The 21183-nt window shown below is 37.9% G+C and overlaps 2 protein-coding genes and 1 long non-coding RNA gene across 19 annotated transcripts in view; all 3 read right to left on the reverse strand.

Moving 5' to 3' along the window:
- Window positions 1-334: 334 nt before the first annotated feature.
- Window positions 335-3149, reverse strand: si:dkey-205h13.2 (mucin-5AC). Its single transcript, XM_056240450.1, has 11 exons — window positions 3096-3149; window positions 2996-3026; window positions 2879-2905; window positions 2555-2726; window positions 2373-2476; window positions 2082-2253; window positions 1456-1559; window positions 1017-1191; window positions 835-938; window positions 573-741; window positions 335-497 (listed from the first exon to the last, which is right to left on the reverse strand). Exons 1-11 carry the CDS (start codon window positions 3105-3107, stop codon window positions 335-337), a joined length of 1233 nt encoding a protein of 410 aa, XP_056096425.1. The 5' UTR covers window positions 3108-3149.
- A 167-nt stretch (window positions 3150-3316) lies between these two features.
- LOC130075633 (uncharacterized) lies at window positions 3317-4569 on the reverse strand. The gene is made up of 3 exons (XR_008805555.1): window positions 4554-4569; window positions 4408-4488; window positions 3317-3413 (listed from the first exon to the last, which is right to left on the reverse strand). It is a non-coding gene; the product is annotated as an uncharacterized LOC130075633 (long non-coding RNA).
- A 7495-nt stretch (window positions 4570-12064) lies between these two features.
- Window positions 12065-21183, reverse strand: part of hspg2 (heparan sulfate proteoglycan 2) — a 121955-nt gene continuing 112836 nt past the window's right edge. For 13 of the 17 annotated variants that reach the window (XM_056238539.1, XM_056238530.1, XM_056238524.1 and 10 more), the window contains 8 exons: window positions 20726-20782; window positions 18307-18382; window positions 17739-17817; window positions 17346-17393; window positions 15647-15717; window positions 15323-15406; window positions 15128-15231; window positions 12065-13965 (listed from right to left, as the gene is read on the reverse strand). In XM_056238539.1, the coding sequence (XP_056094514.1) occupies window positions 13793-13965; window positions 15128-15231; window positions 15323-15406; window positions 15647-15717; window positions 17346-17393; window positions 17739-17817; window positions 18307-18382; window positions 20726-20782 (692 nt within the window). In that variant the 3' untranslated portion in view covers window positions 12065-13792. The remainder of the gene's footprint in view (window positions 13966-15127; window positions 15232-15322; window positions 15407-15646; window positions 15718-17345; window positions 17394-17738; window positions 17818-18306; window positions 18383-20725; window positions 20783-21183) is intronic. The other 4 variants (XM_056238546.1, XM_056238604.1, XM_056238596.1 and 1 more) reach the window with 2 other exon arrangements.

Raw genomic sequence — 21183 nt, forward strand, 5'->3', positions numbered from 1 at the left:
AGTTAGAATACATTTGAAGAAAATTAACAACTTGGTGTCTAAATTTCATGATCAGCCAACTTTCACGCTTGCTGTTATTTATGAGGAAAAAGCAGCATGGTTGACTTGTTAATTTAACTAGAGGCCTATAATATAAATATTTAACTATATGACACGTATACAGGTATCATGGAAATAGAGTCTTGAATTGAAATGATCAATTTCCTCTAATGTTCTTAGCACTTCACCAATGGTACAATGATATGAGCTGAGGCGAGAAATGGCAATGCAATCAAATGTTTATTTTGTTTCTAATCTAAATTTAAATTAAATACTTAGTTTGACAGATATTAGCCTAAACTTCTAAGTTAGTCATGTTCGTGACATCCAATGGGAGGCTTGGGAGAACAGAGATATTGCAGAAACTTCGCAGACACGTGTAGCGGACCTTGTAGTCCTGACAGTTCCATCCACTCTGTGGCATATTCACACACTCAAAGCCCTGTAGTGGATCATATCTGCAGAATCAAAGTAGATGCCTATCAATCATAACAAAATTTCTATAATATTTTATTATAAAATTATATACTTACACTTGAAAGTTGCTTCCAGGCAGTACTGGGGTCCCACTAACGGTTGTGACCTCAATGGCGATGGGCTGAGCGCAGGCCTGTAGTGGGTATGCTATCAGGGTTAACGACAGCGTCTCAAAGTCTCCCACTCCTCCGGGATTATCTCGGTCAAACCAGGGTGTCCTACATTCTAATAGAGGATGACCAGTTGAGTGGATAGCTTTCATTCATGATCAACAAAAGATCAGTTCATTGAATTCTATTGTGTGTAAATGTCACTTACTTGAACACCATTCCTCTGGGCAGGTGAAGCGCACCTTATAATCGGCACAAAGCACTCCTCCTTGGTTTGCGTTTACACAAGAAAAGCCAGTTATCGGATTAAATCTTCAGAAAATACAAAAGAGCTTTAGAACATAAAAAAACATTTACACAGTTTCATTTCAGATCCTTTGATGGACTCACACTTGAAAAACATTTCCTGTTTGAGATGCTGGCAGGCCAGAGATGGTTTGAGCCTCTATTCCGAGTGGATTCGGACAAATGTACCCAGGATACAAACTGAGAAGGGTAGTCAAGAGTTCAGAATCCCCTCCATTTGTATTAGGATTGTCAGAATCAAACCACCTGGTTACACACTCTGATGAACAGAGAATAGTTATAGTAAATGGTAAATATGTACAAATGTGTGAACTGATACACACACAACCCCAAATCCAGAGGAGTTGGGACACACTCTGCAAAAAAAACTTTTCTTTACTGAGTTTTCTCTGAACAACTTAATGCTATTGCATTTTACAAGATGTCCCAACTTTTCTGGATTTGGGGTTGTGTGTATGTTATATACAGAGAGGCCATATACATGTATATATAAAATTATAGTAGATGAAGTTAAGATACATACTTGGAACACAAAAACTCGTTGGACATGTGAAACGGACCCTGTAGTCTTGACACCCTCCATTCTGTTGTGCATTCACACAAGCAAAGCCCTGTGTTGGATCATATCTGCAAAAACAGAATGCATCTGTTAACATTGAAAGACTTGCTTCTAGGACTGTGCTTTTTCTGAAGCACTCGCTCTTGCATATACAATTTAACAACCGGATTTATAGAAACTGCATTTTAAGATAATTGGCAGCAGCTACGCTGCCCTTTCCATTCCGTAGAAAAATAATTGGGCAACTGTATATGCAAGAGCAAGCGTTTCAGAAAATGCACAGTGCTACAAGCAAGTGCTACAACTGCGACCAAGTGTTAAATCTGTATTTCTCTGAATTTAAATGTGCATACAGGGCAATGAGCTTACATTCTCTTAAATTCAGCTCTAAAGACTTAAAGCAGTCGGAGTTACAGGGACTAGACTGATCAAGAGAATTGCAATAGATATTCAGTACATAAGTAGTGCAAAAATATTTGGTGGGATATAAGGCCATTGCGTCTACTGTAGATCTCACATTCAAAATACATCCATGTCATTGTTCTAATCTGAAAGAATTTTAGTATAGGGAATGATATTGTTGGTCGTACACTTGAAAACTATTTCCAGTCGGCAGTACTGGGGTCCCACTAACGGTTGTGACCTCAATGGCGATGGGCTGAGCGCAGGCCTGTAGTGGGTATGCTATCAGGGTTAACGACAGCGTCTCATAGTCTCCCACTCCTCCGGGATTATCTCGGTCAAACCAGGGTGTCCTACATTCTAATAGAGGATGACCAGTTGAGCCGATATCATTCATTCCCCAAAAAAGATAATATCATTGAATTCTATTGTAAAAATGAACAGCTCAGCGGCCGTTTTTGGGTGTAAATGTCACTTACTTGAACACCATTCCTCTGGGCAGGTGAAGCGCACCTTGTAATCGGCACAAAACCCTCCTCCTTGGTTTGCGTTTACACAAGAAAACCCAGTTGTTGGATTGTATCTTCAGAAAGACAGAATAATCTTTACATATATTGTAAAGCTTCAAGTAAGATCATTTGTTTCTTGAATTAAACCTTACACTTGAAAGACATTTCCTGTTTGAGATGCTGGTTGGCCTGAGATAGTCTGGGCCTCTATGCCGATTGGATCCGGGCATATTTCTCCAGGATACATACTGAGAAGGTCAGCCAACAGCTCATAATCTCCAGTTCCACCTGGGTTATCACGGTCAAACCACTTGCTTATACAACCTGATAAATACCAAACAGAAGAATTTGTTTTGATAAAAAAAGGGCAAAATAAAGTAGACCATGGTGAGACTTTCAGGATATCAATATGATAGGATATCAGATTATGCAGAAATTTCTTTTATCTTTTTTTCAAATAGGAAAATGACACCTACTCTGATTGGAGAGTGTGATAATTGTACCTGTAAGGAGAGATTTTTTATTTTTTTTCCTTATAGTAGTATCACTTTTAATTGGTTTTACCAATATCTTCCTTCATAAATCAAACTTACTTGTAGCCAGAAGCACCCAGGTTGCAAATACCTGGAAAAGAAAAATAATATTGAATGGATAATATATATAATATAATATAATGCAAAAGGAGTGGCATACCTTGCTGCTCATTCTTCTGACTTTTCAGTGGGGAATCTAATAGGAAAACTTAAAAAAAGCTAAAGAAAGACAAATCATTTCAGTGTCTGGAATGGTATTATTATAATAATGTTAGCAAGGTGCAGTCAGACAGAAGATTATAAGAAATAAAGTTCAAATGTAGATATTAATACTCATCCAACAGGTAATACATACTCGCAAACAGACCGGACAATCATTGAGTGAACGTGAGGAACTAAAATACACAAGGTGATGAACTAAATGACGAACAACTGTGATGATGATTAGTGTCCATAGAAACTGATGAGTAGCGGGAAACTCAAACAAAGGAACACATGTGACCATTACATGTGACACATGTGACCATTACATGTGACACATGTAATGAAAACCAAAAGTCCATGAAAACGAATAAAGGGGGCTTTCACACTGGCAGTTTAGTTCGGAACGGGGGCGGGGCACGGTTCGCGTGAAAAATCGCTAATGTGAACGCTGTCATGGGACCCGGGAGCGCACTGGGGTACCGAACCCGCGACTACCTGGAGGAGGTGGTCTACTCTGAGTTCGGTTGCTCCCGTGCCGGGGTTCGCGTGAATGTGAAAGCAGCACGGACTCGGGTGCGGACTTGTTCAGGAAGTAAAGTGACCTGCGCATGCGTTTTAGCTTATTGTGGTGTATTCAGTTAAATAAAACACTTGTAAGGGATGATAGTGTTGATGATTTACCTTGGATACGAGCGAGAGTGAGCCCTGCAGTGTATTCGTGCATTGCGCGTGAAATCAGGGCACCAAATTTGGAAATCCTCTGTCTCCTCAAAAGAGTCCGTTTGCAAGCAGCAGGGCCACCTTATGTGACACACGCACAGTAAACCTGTATTGTTCACTCAACTGCGTATAATAGCAGCGAATTAATAAAAAACACAATATTGACCCGCGTCCTGTTTTCTATCATGCGCCGTGCACGTTTGTGATGACGTAATATGCACGCAAACGCACCAGGGTTCGATAGAATCTAGTTAAGTGTGAAACCAGACCAACGCTGCGGGGGGCGCCGGGAACAAACGCGCTCGGGCCGCAGCAAACGAGCCCAGTGTAAAAGCCCTTTAGAATAAACAACTGAATAAGTGTGACAAATTATCATAATAATTAATGGCATTGCTAAAAGTCTAGATTTAAAAAAAAGCTTAATAAATTAATTGACATTGAATTCTTCTTATTCAGTTAGCATATTGAATACAACCACAAAAACACTCAAAAGGTTTAAGTAAAAAAAAAAGGGAGATAATTTAAAAATATATTCAGTATAAACTTACCCAGTTGTACTTGATGATTGTGCTAGTGAGAATAGCCTATATCTTGTGATATGCCACAATATTTGATCATCTATCACTTCACTGAGGTTCGATCATCTATCAAACCACTAAGGTTTGATCATCTATCACTTCCCTGAGATACTAACTGCAGGAGCAGTTAGTTAGTATCTACACAACATTATCTGTGCTCTCCTTTTCTCTGCTGAAATTCTTTCTCTTTTTAAGCAGGTGAGCTCCTCCCAGACCATCTTGCAGCAGCATCTCTGTTGTCAGCTTTGACCTAATTTCTCACCTCTCTTCATTCATCTCCAGCACTCCACCCTGCATCTCTGTCTCACCCCATCCATCTCACATGGCAAAAGCTGTCCGCAAGAATTGTCCAGTGGGTCCTGAACAGAGGTAATGTATAGTTTGGTCTAAGACTTAATCTTTTGTTCCTCACTTTAAAACAGGGAATGTGAGATTGTCAAAAGTGAAATTTTATCATGCATGCATTCGAAAGAGACAATACAGCAATTGTAATCCTTTACAATATACGTTACACAATAAACTACACAAAAAAGGGAAGCTTCAAGCTATTAATTTAACCTCATTGCAGAATGTGAAGAAAATAATTCCGAAAATGAAAATTGCTTCACAATCTTCACAATTTTATGGGTTTCTTGAAATGCACAGTGACGATTCCACTTCCTGAACCTCACAAAAGATGAACATGAATATGTAGATTATGCACTCTTTAACTCATTACACAACAAAGCAGATGTTTTCTTATAATCAAGACATTCTTTATATGGCTTTAGAAGACGGAATACTGCTTCACCAACACATAGAGATTCTTTCACCTAGATAGCATTACATGGAGACTGTGTCTGTTCTCCCAAATTAGTAAATACAAAAAACTCCCAAAACCATTTAAGGGTAAAAGTTTAATTGTTGTTCAACAAATAAATAACAGATATAATACAGATAAACTATTTATAAAGCTCAGGTTGCTGAATATCCAATCGCTTTCTTCAAAAGCACTTTTTGTTAATGATCTGATTACAGATCATAACCTAGATGTGCTGTATTTGACAGAAAACTGGCTAAAACCAGACGATTACATTACTTTAAATGAATCCACCCACCAAGATTATTGTTAAAAACATGAGCCTCGTCTGAAAGGCTAAGGGGGAGGTGTTGCTGTAATTTATATATATCTTCAGTATTACATGTAAGTCTAGTTTCAAATATAATTCTTTTGAAGTGTTGGTGCTTAATGTAACACTATCTAGTAAATAATGATAAATCCCGTTTGACATTTGTGCTGGCTACTGTATACAGGCCAAGAAAAATCCTTGTTGAGGCCTGGGGCTCGTTTTTCTTACGTTGCTTAAAACATCCGAGATCAAATGAGACATCCAAGATGATATCATCGTGCTAATCATGATCCGGCTAATTGGGTTCTTCGAACACACCTGTTGTTTATGATTAGTATCGCTGGATTGAGTTATCTGAGATAATTGCGCGTTCATGCGCTGGGTTAAAAGGGGATATGTATCGATAGTAGAAACATTGATCAGCAACGCTGCTATTGGCTGCTCACCGTGGCCAAAGAGCGCGCTCAGTTTTTTTCTCCACAGAAGAGCAAGAGTTATTGCTTGAAGGATATGCAGAATTTGAAAACTTAATTAAAACGCCAGGGAACACCTCAAAGTGTGCAAAAGCCAAGAGAGAGGGCTGGCAAAACGTAGCAGACAAATTAAGTTTGTAGTTAGATGTTTTTATCACTTATTACAGTATATATTTTTATATTTTAATAATTTCTAAATAATTAATAACTTTGTTCATTGTAATGTCAGAGTCACCACCCACTACTAGAACATGGGAACAAGTAAAAGTGAAGTACTAGAATATTCTACATAATAGTAATTTGTAGCCTACTAACTAATCCCTTTAAAAAGGCACTGTTAATAAATGTTTGCCTGTTTATAAAAGCAACCAAGAAAAAGGCTGAGAAAAAAACAACGAAAAAACAAACAAACAGGTGGTGGTCCTGCACCCCCACATTATACCCAGGCAGAAGAGCTGACCCTTGGGTTGAGTGTGAACCTTGTGGAGGGCATCCCTGGGTTCAGCTCTTCCTCAGACCCACAGCCAGAGGCCAGGAGCAGAACACCTTCACTGCTGGGAAATGAACTTTAATAAATGATCCTACACTGTAAAATAATTTGTTGCTGCATTAAATTAAGTAGGCCTATAATCCAAATGGCTGTCCAGTCATATCAGCTGTTAAACCTTGAGTAGCAATGAATTGCTTTGACTTGTGAAAGTCTACATGAGTGACTGTGAAACTACATATAGTTAATGTAAAAAAAATATGTTGCCTTGAGTTATTTATCACATTTCCCCCCAGTGTACTTCATTGTAATGAAATTGTGTTTTCCTCTTTTGTGCAGTATTAAACAATACACCAACACTTGTATGTGTTCCCAAGTATATGCAGTAAGTGGACTTTTTCTAATGTTACATCAAAAGGGAAGAAAGTAGCTAAACACTTTGTAATGGTCATTTTTCCCCCAATGCACAGGACAGTGAAGAAACCCTCTCAGGTATCTTAAAGTGCATAAATAACTTTACTTAATTTACACTTGAGTACCTATTATTTATAATATGAGTTGCAGGAGTCCACATCTACAGAAGAGCAGTGATGCAGAGGTGGGCAGTGTTGTACTTTTCCTTTTAATTTTTGATGCATGAGTCATGTGTTTGACAGGTGTACCCCTACCCCTAGAAAACAGAGTATTTTGAAAATACTTGACAACTTAAAGAAAAAGAAAAAACTGGCACTAGAGATAGAGTTGCTTCATAGGAACTTCAGAGTAAGTGCTAATATATTATTTCACACAGAGTACAATATATATTATTTGCAGGCCAAAGATGTCTTGATCACTGGCTTTTCTTTACAAAGAACAATTAAAATAAAAATCAAGGAACTAAGCATATTTGTCTTGTCTTTTATTAAACATTTAATGAAATGTTTTATATTTTTTCTGATGGTGCAATGTTGTGTAATATGGCCCATGTCACAGGTCCTGTCAGGTGCAACCCTCAGACTTTTCAGACACTTTAGTTGGCTAAAGTTCACTTCATTGTGTGCCCTTGTCCTGGCTAGAGCTGCATTGCAACTGGTCTGGGGTTTGGGTCAGGGAATGGGGTCATAAAACACCTGTCTCCAAGCAGGACCCTGTTGTAATCACCTGTTTAATGGAAAAATTCAGTTCTGTTAGGATAAGCATGTCGGCCTATGTAATACAGTGAGCTTGATATTTACATTTTTCCTTACCATGTTCAAATAATGTGCATAAATCTCTGAAAATTCTTGAGTCATGCACAGATCCATATTTGTGATATGGAACTAGTCACACACCATCTAAGAGATTTTAGTCAGTCAACTGCCTTTTTAAAATTTGATATAATACTAATCTTAGTATTATATCAAATTTTAAATAATACTAATCTTAGTATTATATCAAATTTTAAAAAGGCAGTTGAATCTGGATAAGAATCGCAATAGTGACTTGCCTGCTATTAAAGCCCGACTCCGACGAGTCGAACATTTATGCGTTTCCAACAAATTTATGATGTAAACGACATCCTCACGAGTCATGAGAAAAATGATATCTCTAAAAAAATACACTATCGCGCTGCGCTATGGACTTCCCGTATCAGCTCCGCTTATGAAGCCGCGATCTAATCCTGTTAACGTGAAATAAGCCTGCTCGCGAGCAGGTTCAAGCTGGCGCACCTGTTGCTATGACAGCAAGTCCAGGATGAGCGTCGAAGAACCAAACAATCCAAGATCATGCCAAATCGTCAACAATCAAATCCAGCTAACTGAGGCCATGTCCACACGGACACGGGTATTTTTATAACCGGAGTTTTTCCTACAGCGTTTTAAAAAAAAATCCCGTCCACACATGCTCGGTCTCCGTCTACATCAGTGTTTCTCAACCTCTCCTGCAGGGACCCCCTGACAGGCCATGTTTCTGTTTTAACCCTGAAATGGCACACCTGATTCAAGTCATTAAAGGCTTAATGAGTAGTTGACTAATTGATTAATTGAACTATTCCTACTCTAATTACTCATTAAGCCTTTAATTACTTGAATCAGGTGTGCCATTTCAGAGTTAAAACAAAAACATGGCCTGTCAGGGGGTCCCTGCAGGAGAGGTTGAGAAACACTGGTCTACATGAAAACGTAAAAACACGCAATCAAGCGCGGTCAAGAGCATGCCACGCCAGCAGGCGGCGATATAAACCTTAACCCTAAAGCCACGTTGGCCAATCAGAAGCGCAAATCTGATGTCAAACACAGCGGGTAACGGCGCAAACTCTGACGTCGCAAGGCAAAAACCCCGGTTTCACTGTCTACACGACAACACTGTAACCGGCGTTTCTGAAAATCCTCACCCTGGCAGGGGTTTTCAAAAATGTTCGGTTTCAGTGCGTTTTCGTGTGGACGAACGGCCGAACCGCGTAAAAAAAGTCACGGTTATAAAAATACCCGTGTCCGTGTGGACAGGGCCTGAGTTAGCGACGTACGAAGAACGAGCCCCAGATTGCCTAATCCTAACCCCATAACTAAAGATAATGCTGGGAGAAAATAATCTGACAGGGGTCACAATTAAGCACAACACCGAATATGATGCTTCTATGTAATATTTAAGTTTATAGTTAAAGGGTATGCTTTTTTATGTTACTGTTCCTTTAATGTGTAATATAGGTGTTTGTGCAATCTGCAAAGTTACAAAGCACAAAGTCCACCTCAAAGGGAGTTAAACTCAACATGAATTAAAAATTAACATTTGTATAGAATATTTCAGTATTATTGTAAATGATTTATCTGTGCACATAATTTTTAAGTCATGTGCCCACATTATATGTAATCAAAATAACGTCCTATCGACCTGCAGGTAATAAAGTAAGAAAATAGCTTACTTCCACATTATACATAAGGTGAACAAACTAAAGAATTACCACCATGAAACATCCTGAACAAGTCATGTTTACGAAGTTGTTTTGGGTCGATCAGCTTGTTCTTCTTTACTGTCATTATCAGACTCCAGCTCGAACTGATATAGCAGTTAACGTCATAACGTACTGTAACTACAGTAGTATTATAGTGCCTCAGGCAGGCAGCCTTCAGAGCTGATACTCACCGGTCCTCATGCTGCATCTTGGTGTTGATGCTATGGGGAACACCATCAGCATAAACGGTGTCTGAAGCACTTCTTAAGTATATTCATTGGCAGGCGGCAGTCTGTGGCGTTACACACAGAGCGCCCGTGAGTATAAAATGGTGCCCAAGTTACACATCATCAGCCGGTTTGTCTGTGTGTGCGTGTGAGTATATTGTTTGTCATTGCTTGCCGAAAAGGTTCAATGTGAGCTCTCACTTGGCTCTTTTCTTAAGGGAAGAGTCAAGCATCTGCACTTCGTGGTTCAGGCCCTGCATCTAGTATGCTGATAGTAGAGGTAGATCGCCTGTAGGCGTCCCTCATTTATGTGTCGGCTACTATAGTGTAGCACTGGAGTTTGCTAGCTATAGCAGGTCTCTGGAAAGTGCCTTTTCTTAAGTCAGGGTATGAGCTTGGTAAAATAGAGTTATGAGCAGTCAGCATTAGTGTCTCATTCTCTTATTTGCCGATCTACCAAATTATTTATTGGGGTTTTAAGTAGGGCCTAAGCTCCCTTGTGACTTACTTGGGGTAAAAGAGCCTTGTTAATGAGTTATTTGGGCAAACTGCAATATCTCCCATTTGCCTCCCTCCCTTATGCTTTGCGGTGGGGACATTTCCCCCTTGGATTGGTGGCGATACTGAAGGTTGTAAATTGGGCAGAGGAGAGATGGACAGCATCATTGAGAAACGGTTGGCTGTCCACTCCTCATCCGTGGCCTATCTCAGTATTCTCAGTCTGAAAATACTGATTAGAGGTTTTAGACCGATGCATACCCGAGTATAGCTGAGGCTATGTTGTGTATCCCCCTTATAGCTCTGCCCTTGTGGCTCTAGGATTAGGCCTGTTGTGCAGAGATAGGGAGTAAGGTTTTCACTAGCACCTGTGCACACTAGCTTTAGGGAGTAGTACCACTGTGCAACTTTTTGCTCAAGTCACATAGGACTTGGGGTTGACGCGCTCTTGACTCTGGGCTAGTCATGGCGTAGTTGGTGTTGTGTTCTCCGTAGTGTCAACATGAAGGCAGAGCGTCAAAGTTCCACTTCAAAAGGGAATGTCTCAGGTTGCGTATGCAAACTGGTTCCCTGATAAGCTGAACGAAACACTGCATTTTGTATTCCCCATAGCATCAACATCAAGAGGCACCATCTCGGGTTTCATAAGCAACATGAGACTTTATGTTAAAGTCCCCCTGTAGTCAATAATTGTATCCCTTAAAACTCATCTTTGATCACTAAAATGTCATATTTAAATGTTTTTCCTTTAAAAAAAACTCCATGCCTTGACGTAGCTTGAATGTTACTCTACACCCTTCTATAAATATGCAAATTACCCCACCTCCACTCACTCAAGCTCAGAGAACCACTCATTGATGAGCACACGGTTGACGTGATTGGGTACAAGGTAGTTTGTGATGTCAGAAACACCAGCTATTTCAAACCATGTCTTTGGTTTACTGCAGTTTTAAGGAGAAAATACTCGGCAATGGTGTTGACTTATGAATTTGCACAAGGTTTGTCTTAAAGCATTTTAAAAACACCACATAGACATAAACAACATTAAAAGCTTGACTTTCACCACAGAGAGTCTTTAAGAGGTGTTAGATTTCCTATATGATCTGAGCGGTAGACCAATCACAACAGACCAGGGCCGTCTGACCAATCATGGGCATGGCAGACAGCACTTTTCGGAAGGCGGGTTTTAAAGAAATCAGGAGCGTTCAGATTGAAAACAGGTTCTGCAACAATGTAAATGATGAGAAAAATTAGTTTTTGAAAAATCAATTAAATCATGTAAAGCTCACCCTCAAGTTGTTGCAAACCTGTATGAGTTTCTTTCTTCTGCTGAACACAAAGGAAGATATTTTGAAGAACGATTGGAACCAAACAGTTTTTTGGCACCATTGACTTCCATAGTAGAAAAAAAAAATAATGATGACAGAATTTTCATTTTTGGGTGGAGTATCTCTTTAATAGAGGCCTTTTAAGTCAAAGGGACTTGTGTAGAGTGAGTGTGCAGGTTTCATTTAATGCATTACAATGTTAGTAAGAACAGTGAGAACATGAACCTCAATAAATAACATCAGAGAGATGTTTGGATTAGAATTTTTTACTCATCTTTCAAAAAATTCCTACAGTCATAAGAGTTGAATTGACATAAAAAAAAAACACTTTTTAAAGAGGCTTTTGGTTCCAGCCTGCCAAACACTAAACTCGCACAGTCACGTGTATTGGGGGCAATTATTATATACCCCTTACCTCTGCAATCTTGATTTCCTATCGGATTTCAATATCAAAATTCAAACACAAAAGCACAAATTTGAGTGGTGCAGTAGGCATTACAAATTAGCAAAAGAAACACCACCAGCTTGTGTGATCATGCTTTAAAGCCATTTTAGGCTCAGAAATCAGTGATGACAAAAGACAGAATCAAATAATAATAATAAAAGTGAAGCAACTTTAATTAAGCAGTAATACTTTTTTTTTTTTGTTTAAAGAAAATGAACAAACAAGCCTTAATCATATAAAATGGTGAAAAAGACACACAGGGCCTAGGTGACCTTTGACCCCTGTCTGGCACATGTGGGCGAGCATGCTCATTAGAGCTCCAAGTCACAGCACTAATAAAAGAGGGGTTTCACTAGGCAGTATTTCATCCGTAGACCTTCCATTCTGCCTCCTCTCTCTGTTCTCCATTTTAGACCTGCTCATTTTCACAATGCAATTAGAGCAGCCAGATGGAATCACTTCCTGTACACTCTGATTGAGATAATGAACCTGAACGGTACGCCTTAGATGTAGCAGTTCTCCATTAACCCTCCGGAGGATCTGGAAGATCACATACACATGTCCTCCTTTGTTCAACGCACATTGTGTAAGACTCATACAGAATATGAATGTGATGGCAGAAGACACCCAAAACCTTTTTACAAATCTATCATGAAAAATAATATGTTAGTGAGGTTGTTAACAGCAAAACTGTGAGAAATAGAGAAGACTGAAAAAAACACACATTTAAACTGCTGCAAAGTGATTTTCTGTAACATTTGAGATCCACTACATGATTTGTAGTCATTTTAGTCCTGGTATTATTATTTTTTTTTAAATCGCTATTTAGAGATATCATATCCATTTTTAATCTAAAATTTACTAAGATTTACTTCAGTCTCAATACTTTGGCTTGAGGGTTTGTAATGAGTAAACAGTATTTTATTTTATTGTAAAGCTGTGGCTTTTATTACTTACAACAAACAAGACCCATCCAGAGAAGTAAATATTACATGATACTAAAATGTTGGTTATGTGCTTGTTTTGTTGCCTTTGTCTTGTCTGAATTTAGCACCATATGTTTTTTCATTTATTACCAGACACATTTACCAGACATAACAATGTTACCAAACATGGAAGGTATACCATGTGAAATATATACACCATATATATGATCTCCCAATTTGTATTTTTTTTAGCAACAATCTTCACCTGAGATGCATCATGATGTCTTCTATGCTGTGACCTCACAGAGACCCGTTCCTCATTGTATTTAACTAAGCATGCTCGCCCCCAGCGGCCCTAATACAGAGTAAAAGAAGGCAACGGAGTCTTCAAGTATTAACACAGCTCGGGCGCTAAACCTCAGACGCGCAATATTAGAGCCTAGAATCACTGCTAGGAAAACAAATGAGCAGGTTATTGTTAGCTTGCATTTCCCTCCACAAATATAATATATATATATAGATTAATATGCTTATAAATAAAAATTCAGTGCTGTAAAAACATCTCCGATTCCATAGGATCTGACCCACCATAGAAGGCTCATCATGTTTATTTTTTCAAACCTTTTGTCGTCTTTTTCTCATGGCTAAAAAGCTACTGTTCGGAGTATGTAAACTGAGCTTCTGTGTTAATAAGTCCTTCATTGAGCATAAAACACGGAAAAATTGAAGACTTGTTAATTTTTCTTTCTCTCTTTTTTTTTGGTTTAAGAATCCTTTCATGTGTTTTTTTTTTGGTTGCGGTGAAGCACCAAGAAACACGTATCAGTGTGTGTCTCTTAAAGTGTGACTGACTAGTTTGTCCTGTAAGCATCTGAGAAATGCACGTTTCTCAGTGTGAATGTGAATGTGGCTTGTTTTTCTGTAGTCTCTGGTATTGTTTTAGTACTGCGTCTATGTTAAGCAGCGCTCCACGTTGATGCCCTCCTCTGCGTGGACCTGCAGGTCGATGGGTCGCGCTGGCTGTTCTCCCGGTCGAGCGTTCATCAGAGAGAGGTTCTTCACGCAGCCTGTGATACCCGAGGAATACTTCCCACCGGTCAATGCTTTCATGTCTGGAGCCCCACCTACAGTCCAAATACAAACAATCTGACTTCAGATTCAAATGTTTATGACTTTCTTTTACAAGAAAAGACATTTCTATATGTCATCTGTAGGGGGCATCAGAACGTAAGGCATGTTTTCACATATCGGTGAGACATAAGAGCCAAGGTGCCCCAAAAGTATTATAAAAATTGAGACACTGTATAGGTTGTTGTGTGAATAAATCCGGAAGTAAATATTATATAAACAGATTCTGTAATGTCATAATATAGGTGAGAAACTGTTTGCAAATTTCGTTTCCTGTATGTTTGGCGGAAGTCTCATATAAATACCTATTAAATAACATTTTTTTTAAATATTTGTGTTTCCTTGTTGAAAAGGATGTTTAAGTAGAAAGCTAGTTTGTGATTGAAAAATATCATTTTTGCCTTTAGTGTAGTGTCTTGACTTAAGTTTTGTAATAAATCCTAATGTCTTCTACAGAAAGCATAGTTAAACATTTTTTAAAAATAATTGTTATCCTTCACACTGTACAAAAATATGTACACTACTGTTTAAAAGTTTAGATATAGAGATATTTCTTTTTGTTTTTAAGTCACAAAGGCTGCATTTATTTGATTAAAAACAGTAATATTGTGAAATATTATTACAATTACAACAATACCTGGTTTATTTTTAAATGTATTGTATCCCTGTGATGTCAAAGCTGAATTTCAGCATCATTACTCCAGTCTTCAGTGTCACATGACCCTTCAGAAATCATCCTCAAGAAACAATTCTTACTATTGAAAACAGTGTTTGCTGCTTAATACTTTTGTGGAAACCATGATTTTTTTTCAGGATTCTTTCATTTATTTTGAAATGGAAATCTTTTGTAACATTATAAATATCTTTACTTTCACGTTTGAACAATTTAATGCAACCTTGCTGAATAAAAATACTAATTTCTTAAAAAAAACTTTACCAATGGTAGTGTATTTATATAATTTCTTGTGGAATATATATTATAGTACTACGTGTTTTTTTGTGTGTTTTTTTTCTCCAGAATTACATCTGTGTACTCTACAGACTACATTGCCTGACATTGTGGACCTTAATAGACACAAATAAATGCACATATTTTCATCACATTACTCTGCTCAGCAGGCTACAAGGAAACAAATACAATTGTTACATTATCCTTACCCAAGTATATGTTGCCTTTGGTGTTCACCATGATGCTTTTGCCTTGTGATTGTCCACGTTGGACAGATCCTCCATCGATCTGGAGGTAGCCCTGCTTACCCGTTCTGTTCAAGACACGGAAAGAACACTCAGAACTTATCTTTCTTAGAACCTTTTATAGTTTCTATTACAGTTTGGAGCGGTAAGGAGCATTACCGAACTGCAGTGATCTTGTGCCACTGTCCATCGTTGACAGGCTTTCTGGAGAGAATCTGAGCCTCTCCGCTGCCCAGCTGGTAACTATCAGAGAAACAAGGGCACATCATGACCAGCTAAAAAGGACTGATCTAGATCAGTAAGCAACTGGAACTTAGTTGTAGCAGCTAAGAACCCCATTAACAAAAGTCTCGTGTTTTTGTTTTCTTTTTTATCAGATCAAACATCAGGTAATTATACTGTCATCATATCATATTAGACTCTACCCATTAACCCATGTGGTTTGTTAGTGTGCATTTACTCATAATGTTCTCATTTACTCACCTAAACTCAAGATGTCCATTTTGTAAACCAATACTTATAAAGTCCTTCCCCTTTCCTTGATGTCCTAGCTCCTAGATAGTATTTTCAGACAAATATTCAAGTCAGTCTCTCTGAGTCATTGGGAGGGAATATGGATGTAAACCACAGGCCAAAATGACCCTATGTTGCGTGTCAGAAATAAATGGGTGTGGATCTCGGTTTCAACAACTGAATTACTTCTATACTACAGCAAGACATTTCATTTAAAAACATTAATTCCACTGTAATAATAATAATACCGATATACACAACCATTCAAAAGTTTGGGGTCAATAAGATTTTTTTATGTTTTTGAAAGTCTTATGCTTACGCTCAACCAAGGCTGCAATTATTTAATAAAAAATACAGTATAATGGTAATATTGTGAATTATTATTATAATATAAATAACTGTTTTCTATTTTAATATATACTATAAATCCTGTGATGTCAAAGCTGAATTTCAGCATCATTACTCCAGTCTTCAGTGTCACATGATCCTTCAGAAATCATTCTAATATGCTGATTTAGTATAATATTATTATTAAAAGTATAATTAATATTAGTATAAAATATGTATAATGTTGAAAACAGTTAAAACTGCTAAATATTTTTGTGGCAACCATGATACATTTTGGAAAGATCAAAAGAACAGCATTTATTCAAATAGAAATCTTTTGTAACATTATAAATCTGAGCCCAAACTTTTGAATGGTAGTGTATACTGATGAAAATGTCTCTACGAATAACGTTTCTCTCTTATGTTTAAAATTAGTAATTCAATTACCAAAAAAATAAGCACAGAGTACAACAAAAATTAATTCAGAACATCTTCATTTCCATAACATGGTGTACAAGGTTTGGAAAATGATTAATTTTAATGGCACTTTCACATACGGTACACTTTGGTGTCCAATGACTTTTTAAAAGCACAAATTCAATGTTTGTTGTTATTGTTGTGAGAACTGTAAGACATTTAAGAAAGGTAACCTACTAGCTAATTTGAAACGCATCACATGTATGACAATTTGCTGAAATTCAATCCATTTCAGGAAAAGGTTAATTAATAATTAATCTTAATTAATCAAAAATTTAATTAACTGTGGATTAACACAGTTTTGAGATTAACAGTCAACAACTCATAAAGGTGAAACAACCTTCAGGTCTTATTTTGTACCTTATTTGTTAAAAGTGCCAAATGAATGCGATAAACTGTTGCAGTAACAGTTGTGTTGACTGAACAGGTGGAAAAGCAGGTGATAAATATGCAAACATAAGGCTAATTATGAGATGAACTCATTTGAAATCACACATAACACATGCAGACAATAACTGTAAAATTTCATAATGCCCGAGTGTGTCATTTACAAATTAATTCACAGTTAACAGGCAGTAATTAACCAAGTTATGTAACAAATACTGAGATCTTTAGTGTAATTGTTCTCTTGAGCAAACGTGCCAGCAAGTAGTGCGCTGTGAGTGACTTAGAGAAAAAAGCATCTGCTAAATCAAATGTAAATATAACAAGGGATGTTGTAATGTATGACTTTAGCTGTACAAGTGCTGCAAAGGTCAAAGCTATATTGCATTACAGCAAAAATTTTAATATTTTCTGAGATAATGATACGTCCACGCTAATGCAGACATACTTGTGTGTCTGACTGCTTGTGAAGAGTGGATACCTTTATACTAGCATGCTTCGTACGGAGGCTTAGAGCGCCTGCAGGCTCCTGAGGAGGATGAAGGTGAGTTAGCCAGGCAAACATGCAGTGCAGCCATTAAAATGTGCTTTAGAGGCGAGGGACAAAAGCATATTCCAAACCAGCTCCTAGCAAACTCATTTTAGTCAAATGAGGCTGAATATGAAATTTAAATATTTAACATTTGGACCCTGCCTATGCATGGTCTAAAATTGTATGTAAAAATGGGTGCCTTTTTATCAAATTGAACATATATAAATATGTATAAAATGCTATTTCATTAAAAAATATTTTTGGCCAGTAAATGTTATTAATTTTGGACCCTGAGCCCATGTGTCCTAAGATCCAATAGGGGGCTCATGTGTACAAACATACCACTCCCTGCCACAGGATGAGGCCGTCTTCAGACACAGTGTTGATCTCTAACTCGATGGTCTCTGGAGAGTCAGGAGCACTGAAACAGATCAAACAGTCAATAGTGCTGGACAGCAAAAACAATAAATACTCATCTTTAGCAAAACAAAACCACCCTTTCAGGGATGTTCCGGGTTCAAAACTACGTAGTTTTGGTCACACTTTAGTTTAGGGTCCAATTCTCACTATTAACTACGACTTTTGCTTCAATAAACTCCTAATTACTGCTTATGAATAGTTAGTAAGGTCGCTTTTAAGTTTAGGTATTGGGTACGATTATAGGATGTAGAATATGGCCATGCAGAATAAGGCATTAATATGTGCTTTATAAGTACCAAACAGCCAACATCCTAGTAATATGCCTGCTAATAAGCAACTAGTTAATAGTTAAAAATGGGCCTTAAACTAAAGCGTTACCCAAGTTTCCTTTGGTAAAAACTGCTGAACTTGACAGCACAATTTAAATGGCTAATTAAGTCAGTTACATTGAACACAGTTATTATTAGTTTCACATATGGAGTGCCCTCACCTTCGTGGGAACATGGGCTTTGGAAGGGCCAGATATCCATTACTATGGAAATATGCCGAATATTCTATGGGAGAGTCTGCAAAAGAGAAAATAAAAAATAAATCTCAAACTGTACAGAGGTGCCAACACTCTGGATCATACTACCACCATGTGGAGCTTCACCAAACAGCAGAATAAGCAGACAGTGAACAGAACTGACCCCTGACTACATTAAAGGTGCAGTAAGCGATTTCTGAGAAACACTGTCGATATTTGAAATCAACCCAAACAAACACACCCCTCCCTTCATTGCTCACCCCCGAAATGCACGAGCATGCAATGCAAGAGTGGCTGAAAGCGGGGGGAAAAAGTAAAGATGACAAACGATTGACAAGGAAGGACAAAAATGAGCATACAGTACACAAAAGTACATACAAGAAAAAGTTAAACTTAATTGCCAGCAGGTACACCAGCTCCAGACTGTCCTGTTAATATAGCTAACATTACAACAACAGCATATCTCAGTTCTGTGAAACAGCAAAACCAATGTTACTCACGTATAGAACAGAAACCTTTGACAAAAAGATGACAAAAACAACCTTTGTATCCGTTTACAGGCCTTCCCACGTAGGTCTCTCCAGCGCCGGAAAGCTTTTCTAATATTAACGCTGGTCTTAAAGCTCTTGCCTGATCATAACCCTCCTTTTCCCAGTGATATTCCTCTGACCTTTTCTCTTTTGTAATGTCTCTCAGCCATCTTCAAATCACTCTCTCTCCCCCGCATCATGAGTGGACACGCCCCCTACTGCGGATTAGCTACAAGTGTGTCGTGGTGCTTGGCCTGATCTCAGAAATCACTTACTGTACCTTTAAATCTGAAATCTGATGAATTCATATTTATCTTTATAAGTTATAAACGCATGATCCCAAATAACAGGCTTGTTGCATTGTGAGAAAAATAAAAATATGTGCATCAAGAGCAATTCATAAAAACCCCCAGATAAATTCCAACATACATTTAATTTATCTCCATGAGATAAATAAAAATGAATGCAAATACACACTGCTGTTGAACATTAACATTCACAGTTGAGAACAACACTGAGCATTCCTCAAAAAGCATTCTCTCGAACCACGTAATAACCCTCGAGCAGTCGAGTGCTCATCAATAAGTGCTTCATGCTCAATGTTTCTGGACGTATACTCACCTGTCTAGTTAGCTCAAGTGTTTAAAAGAATGATATTCAGTGGTTAGTAACTAAAACATGTGTTTGTTCACAGTGTGAGGACATTTTGTTTACAGACACTGCTGTAGGTGAAAGTGCCAGTGCGGAAAAGATGTTGGTTTTCGAACAAAGAGAAACAAGGAATTTTAATGAGAAAGAGATGACAAATTGAAACTGCAGCGAGAGGCTGAGCGACTGACCGGACAAGACGCTTCAGGAGATGCTAAAGGGGAATTCTGTGTATGTGTTTGCCTTAAGAAAATGTAGCACCGTTGCAACCGTCACAATTGTAACATTACCCACAAAAACTACACCAAAAAGTACCACAAGCATTTTACAACGAAGACACAGAATTCCCCCTCAACATTACATCTAAAACTTCACAGAGGACACAGTAACCAATTAAGTGCAGAGTGCAGATGAGACCATTCATTTCGATAGCACATTATTTCAGGGATCTATTTACAAGGCATCAGTATCAGTAAGCTTTTATACATTTTTCCTATTTTCTTGCTTTTGAACACTAACAAAAGTCAAGCATCTATTAGATATTACATCATTAAATCATTATACATACACTACTGTACAAAAGTTTGACTCAGTAAAATTGTGTACTTTTCTATGTTTTTGTAAGAAGTATTTTATGCTCATCAAGACTGCATTTATTTGATCAGAAATACAGTAAACGCAGTAGTACTGTGAAATATTACAATTTAAAATAACTAAATGAATTAATAAATAATTTTCAGCAGCCATTACCCCAGTCTTCAGTGTCACATAATCCTTCAGAAAATATTTTTTACCCATTGACAAATAGTTTAAAGAATACACCTCAGTTCATTCAGATTTATGCTTAAAACGTGTAAAATAAACTTAATTCAAGATATTATCTGTAAAACCTTGTTTTAAGTTACCTTTATCAGGATCATTTTATTTAAATCAACAACACTGAAGAAAATTAATAATAATAAAAAAATGCTTTTAATCCAGATGAATACATTTATCAGAAAGGTGCTTGACTTTGCTTCTGATGGTCCTAATGAAAGCTCTGTAAACAGACCCCTAAAATTCTTCACTTCCTGTATTGCTTGTTTTTCCCCCATTGTAGCCATTTGTTGTTGTTGTTGGTGTTAGACGGGCTGAGGAGGCCCTGAGGAGGACGCTCTCCCCTGGTTAGTGACGAGCGTGTCAGGCAGATTGCAGTCATACTGTACCATTTCTCCCACTACCCTCCAAATTCCACAGCGCCTCGGAGAAGCTGGACTCCTGCCCTGTGTGTGTGGGATATAGCCATGAGAGTGCAGGGGTGAGATACATTCACACGTGGCCTTCACCGGCCAACACGCTACTGCTGGATGACGTACGGCAGCCTGACTGATGTCGATACGGTGCGTTATGGAGAACGGAGAATTATTTCCCTATGGTGCCTTATGATGAATCACCTACAGCTGTGCTTCAGTCGAATGCTATGAAACTACAGAGAAATGTCTTTACTCCCACAGAGAAAGTGAATTCTGTTAAATGACAAATGAGGCAAACAGGGTGTAAAGAGACCCGAATAAGAATATCAGTAAGAATAATAAAGCAATTTAGAGTCACATTGCACATATATTGGCGTTGGTTAGCTGCATGTTTATCTCTTCTTAAATGACATTAAGACGTGTAATGTATA

This window comes from Rhinichthys klamathensis, unplaced genomic scaffold (genome assembly GCF_029890125.1).
Source record: "Rhinichthys klamathensis goyatoka isolate OS25496 unplaced genomic scaffold, OSU_Roscu_1.1 h1tg000020l_1, whole genome shotgun sequence".
NCBI classification, from domain to species: domain Eukaryota; kingdom Metazoa; phylum Chordata; class Actinopteri; order Cypriniformes; family Leuciscidae; genus Rhinichthys; species Rhinichthys klamathensis.

Bases quoted from the DNA above. Each gene is read 5' to 3' on its own strand.
- si:dkey-205h13.2 (XM_056240450.1), bottom strand. The intron at 2,477-2,554 runs GTAAGGTTTAAT...GTCTTTCTGAAG, and splicing joins ACAGGAAATGTCTTTCAAGT to ATACAATCCAACAACTGGGT. The intron at 1,192-1,455 runs GTATGTATCTTA...TCTGTTCATCAG, and splicing joins AACGAGTTTTTGTGTTCCAA to AGTGTGTAACCAGGTGGTTT.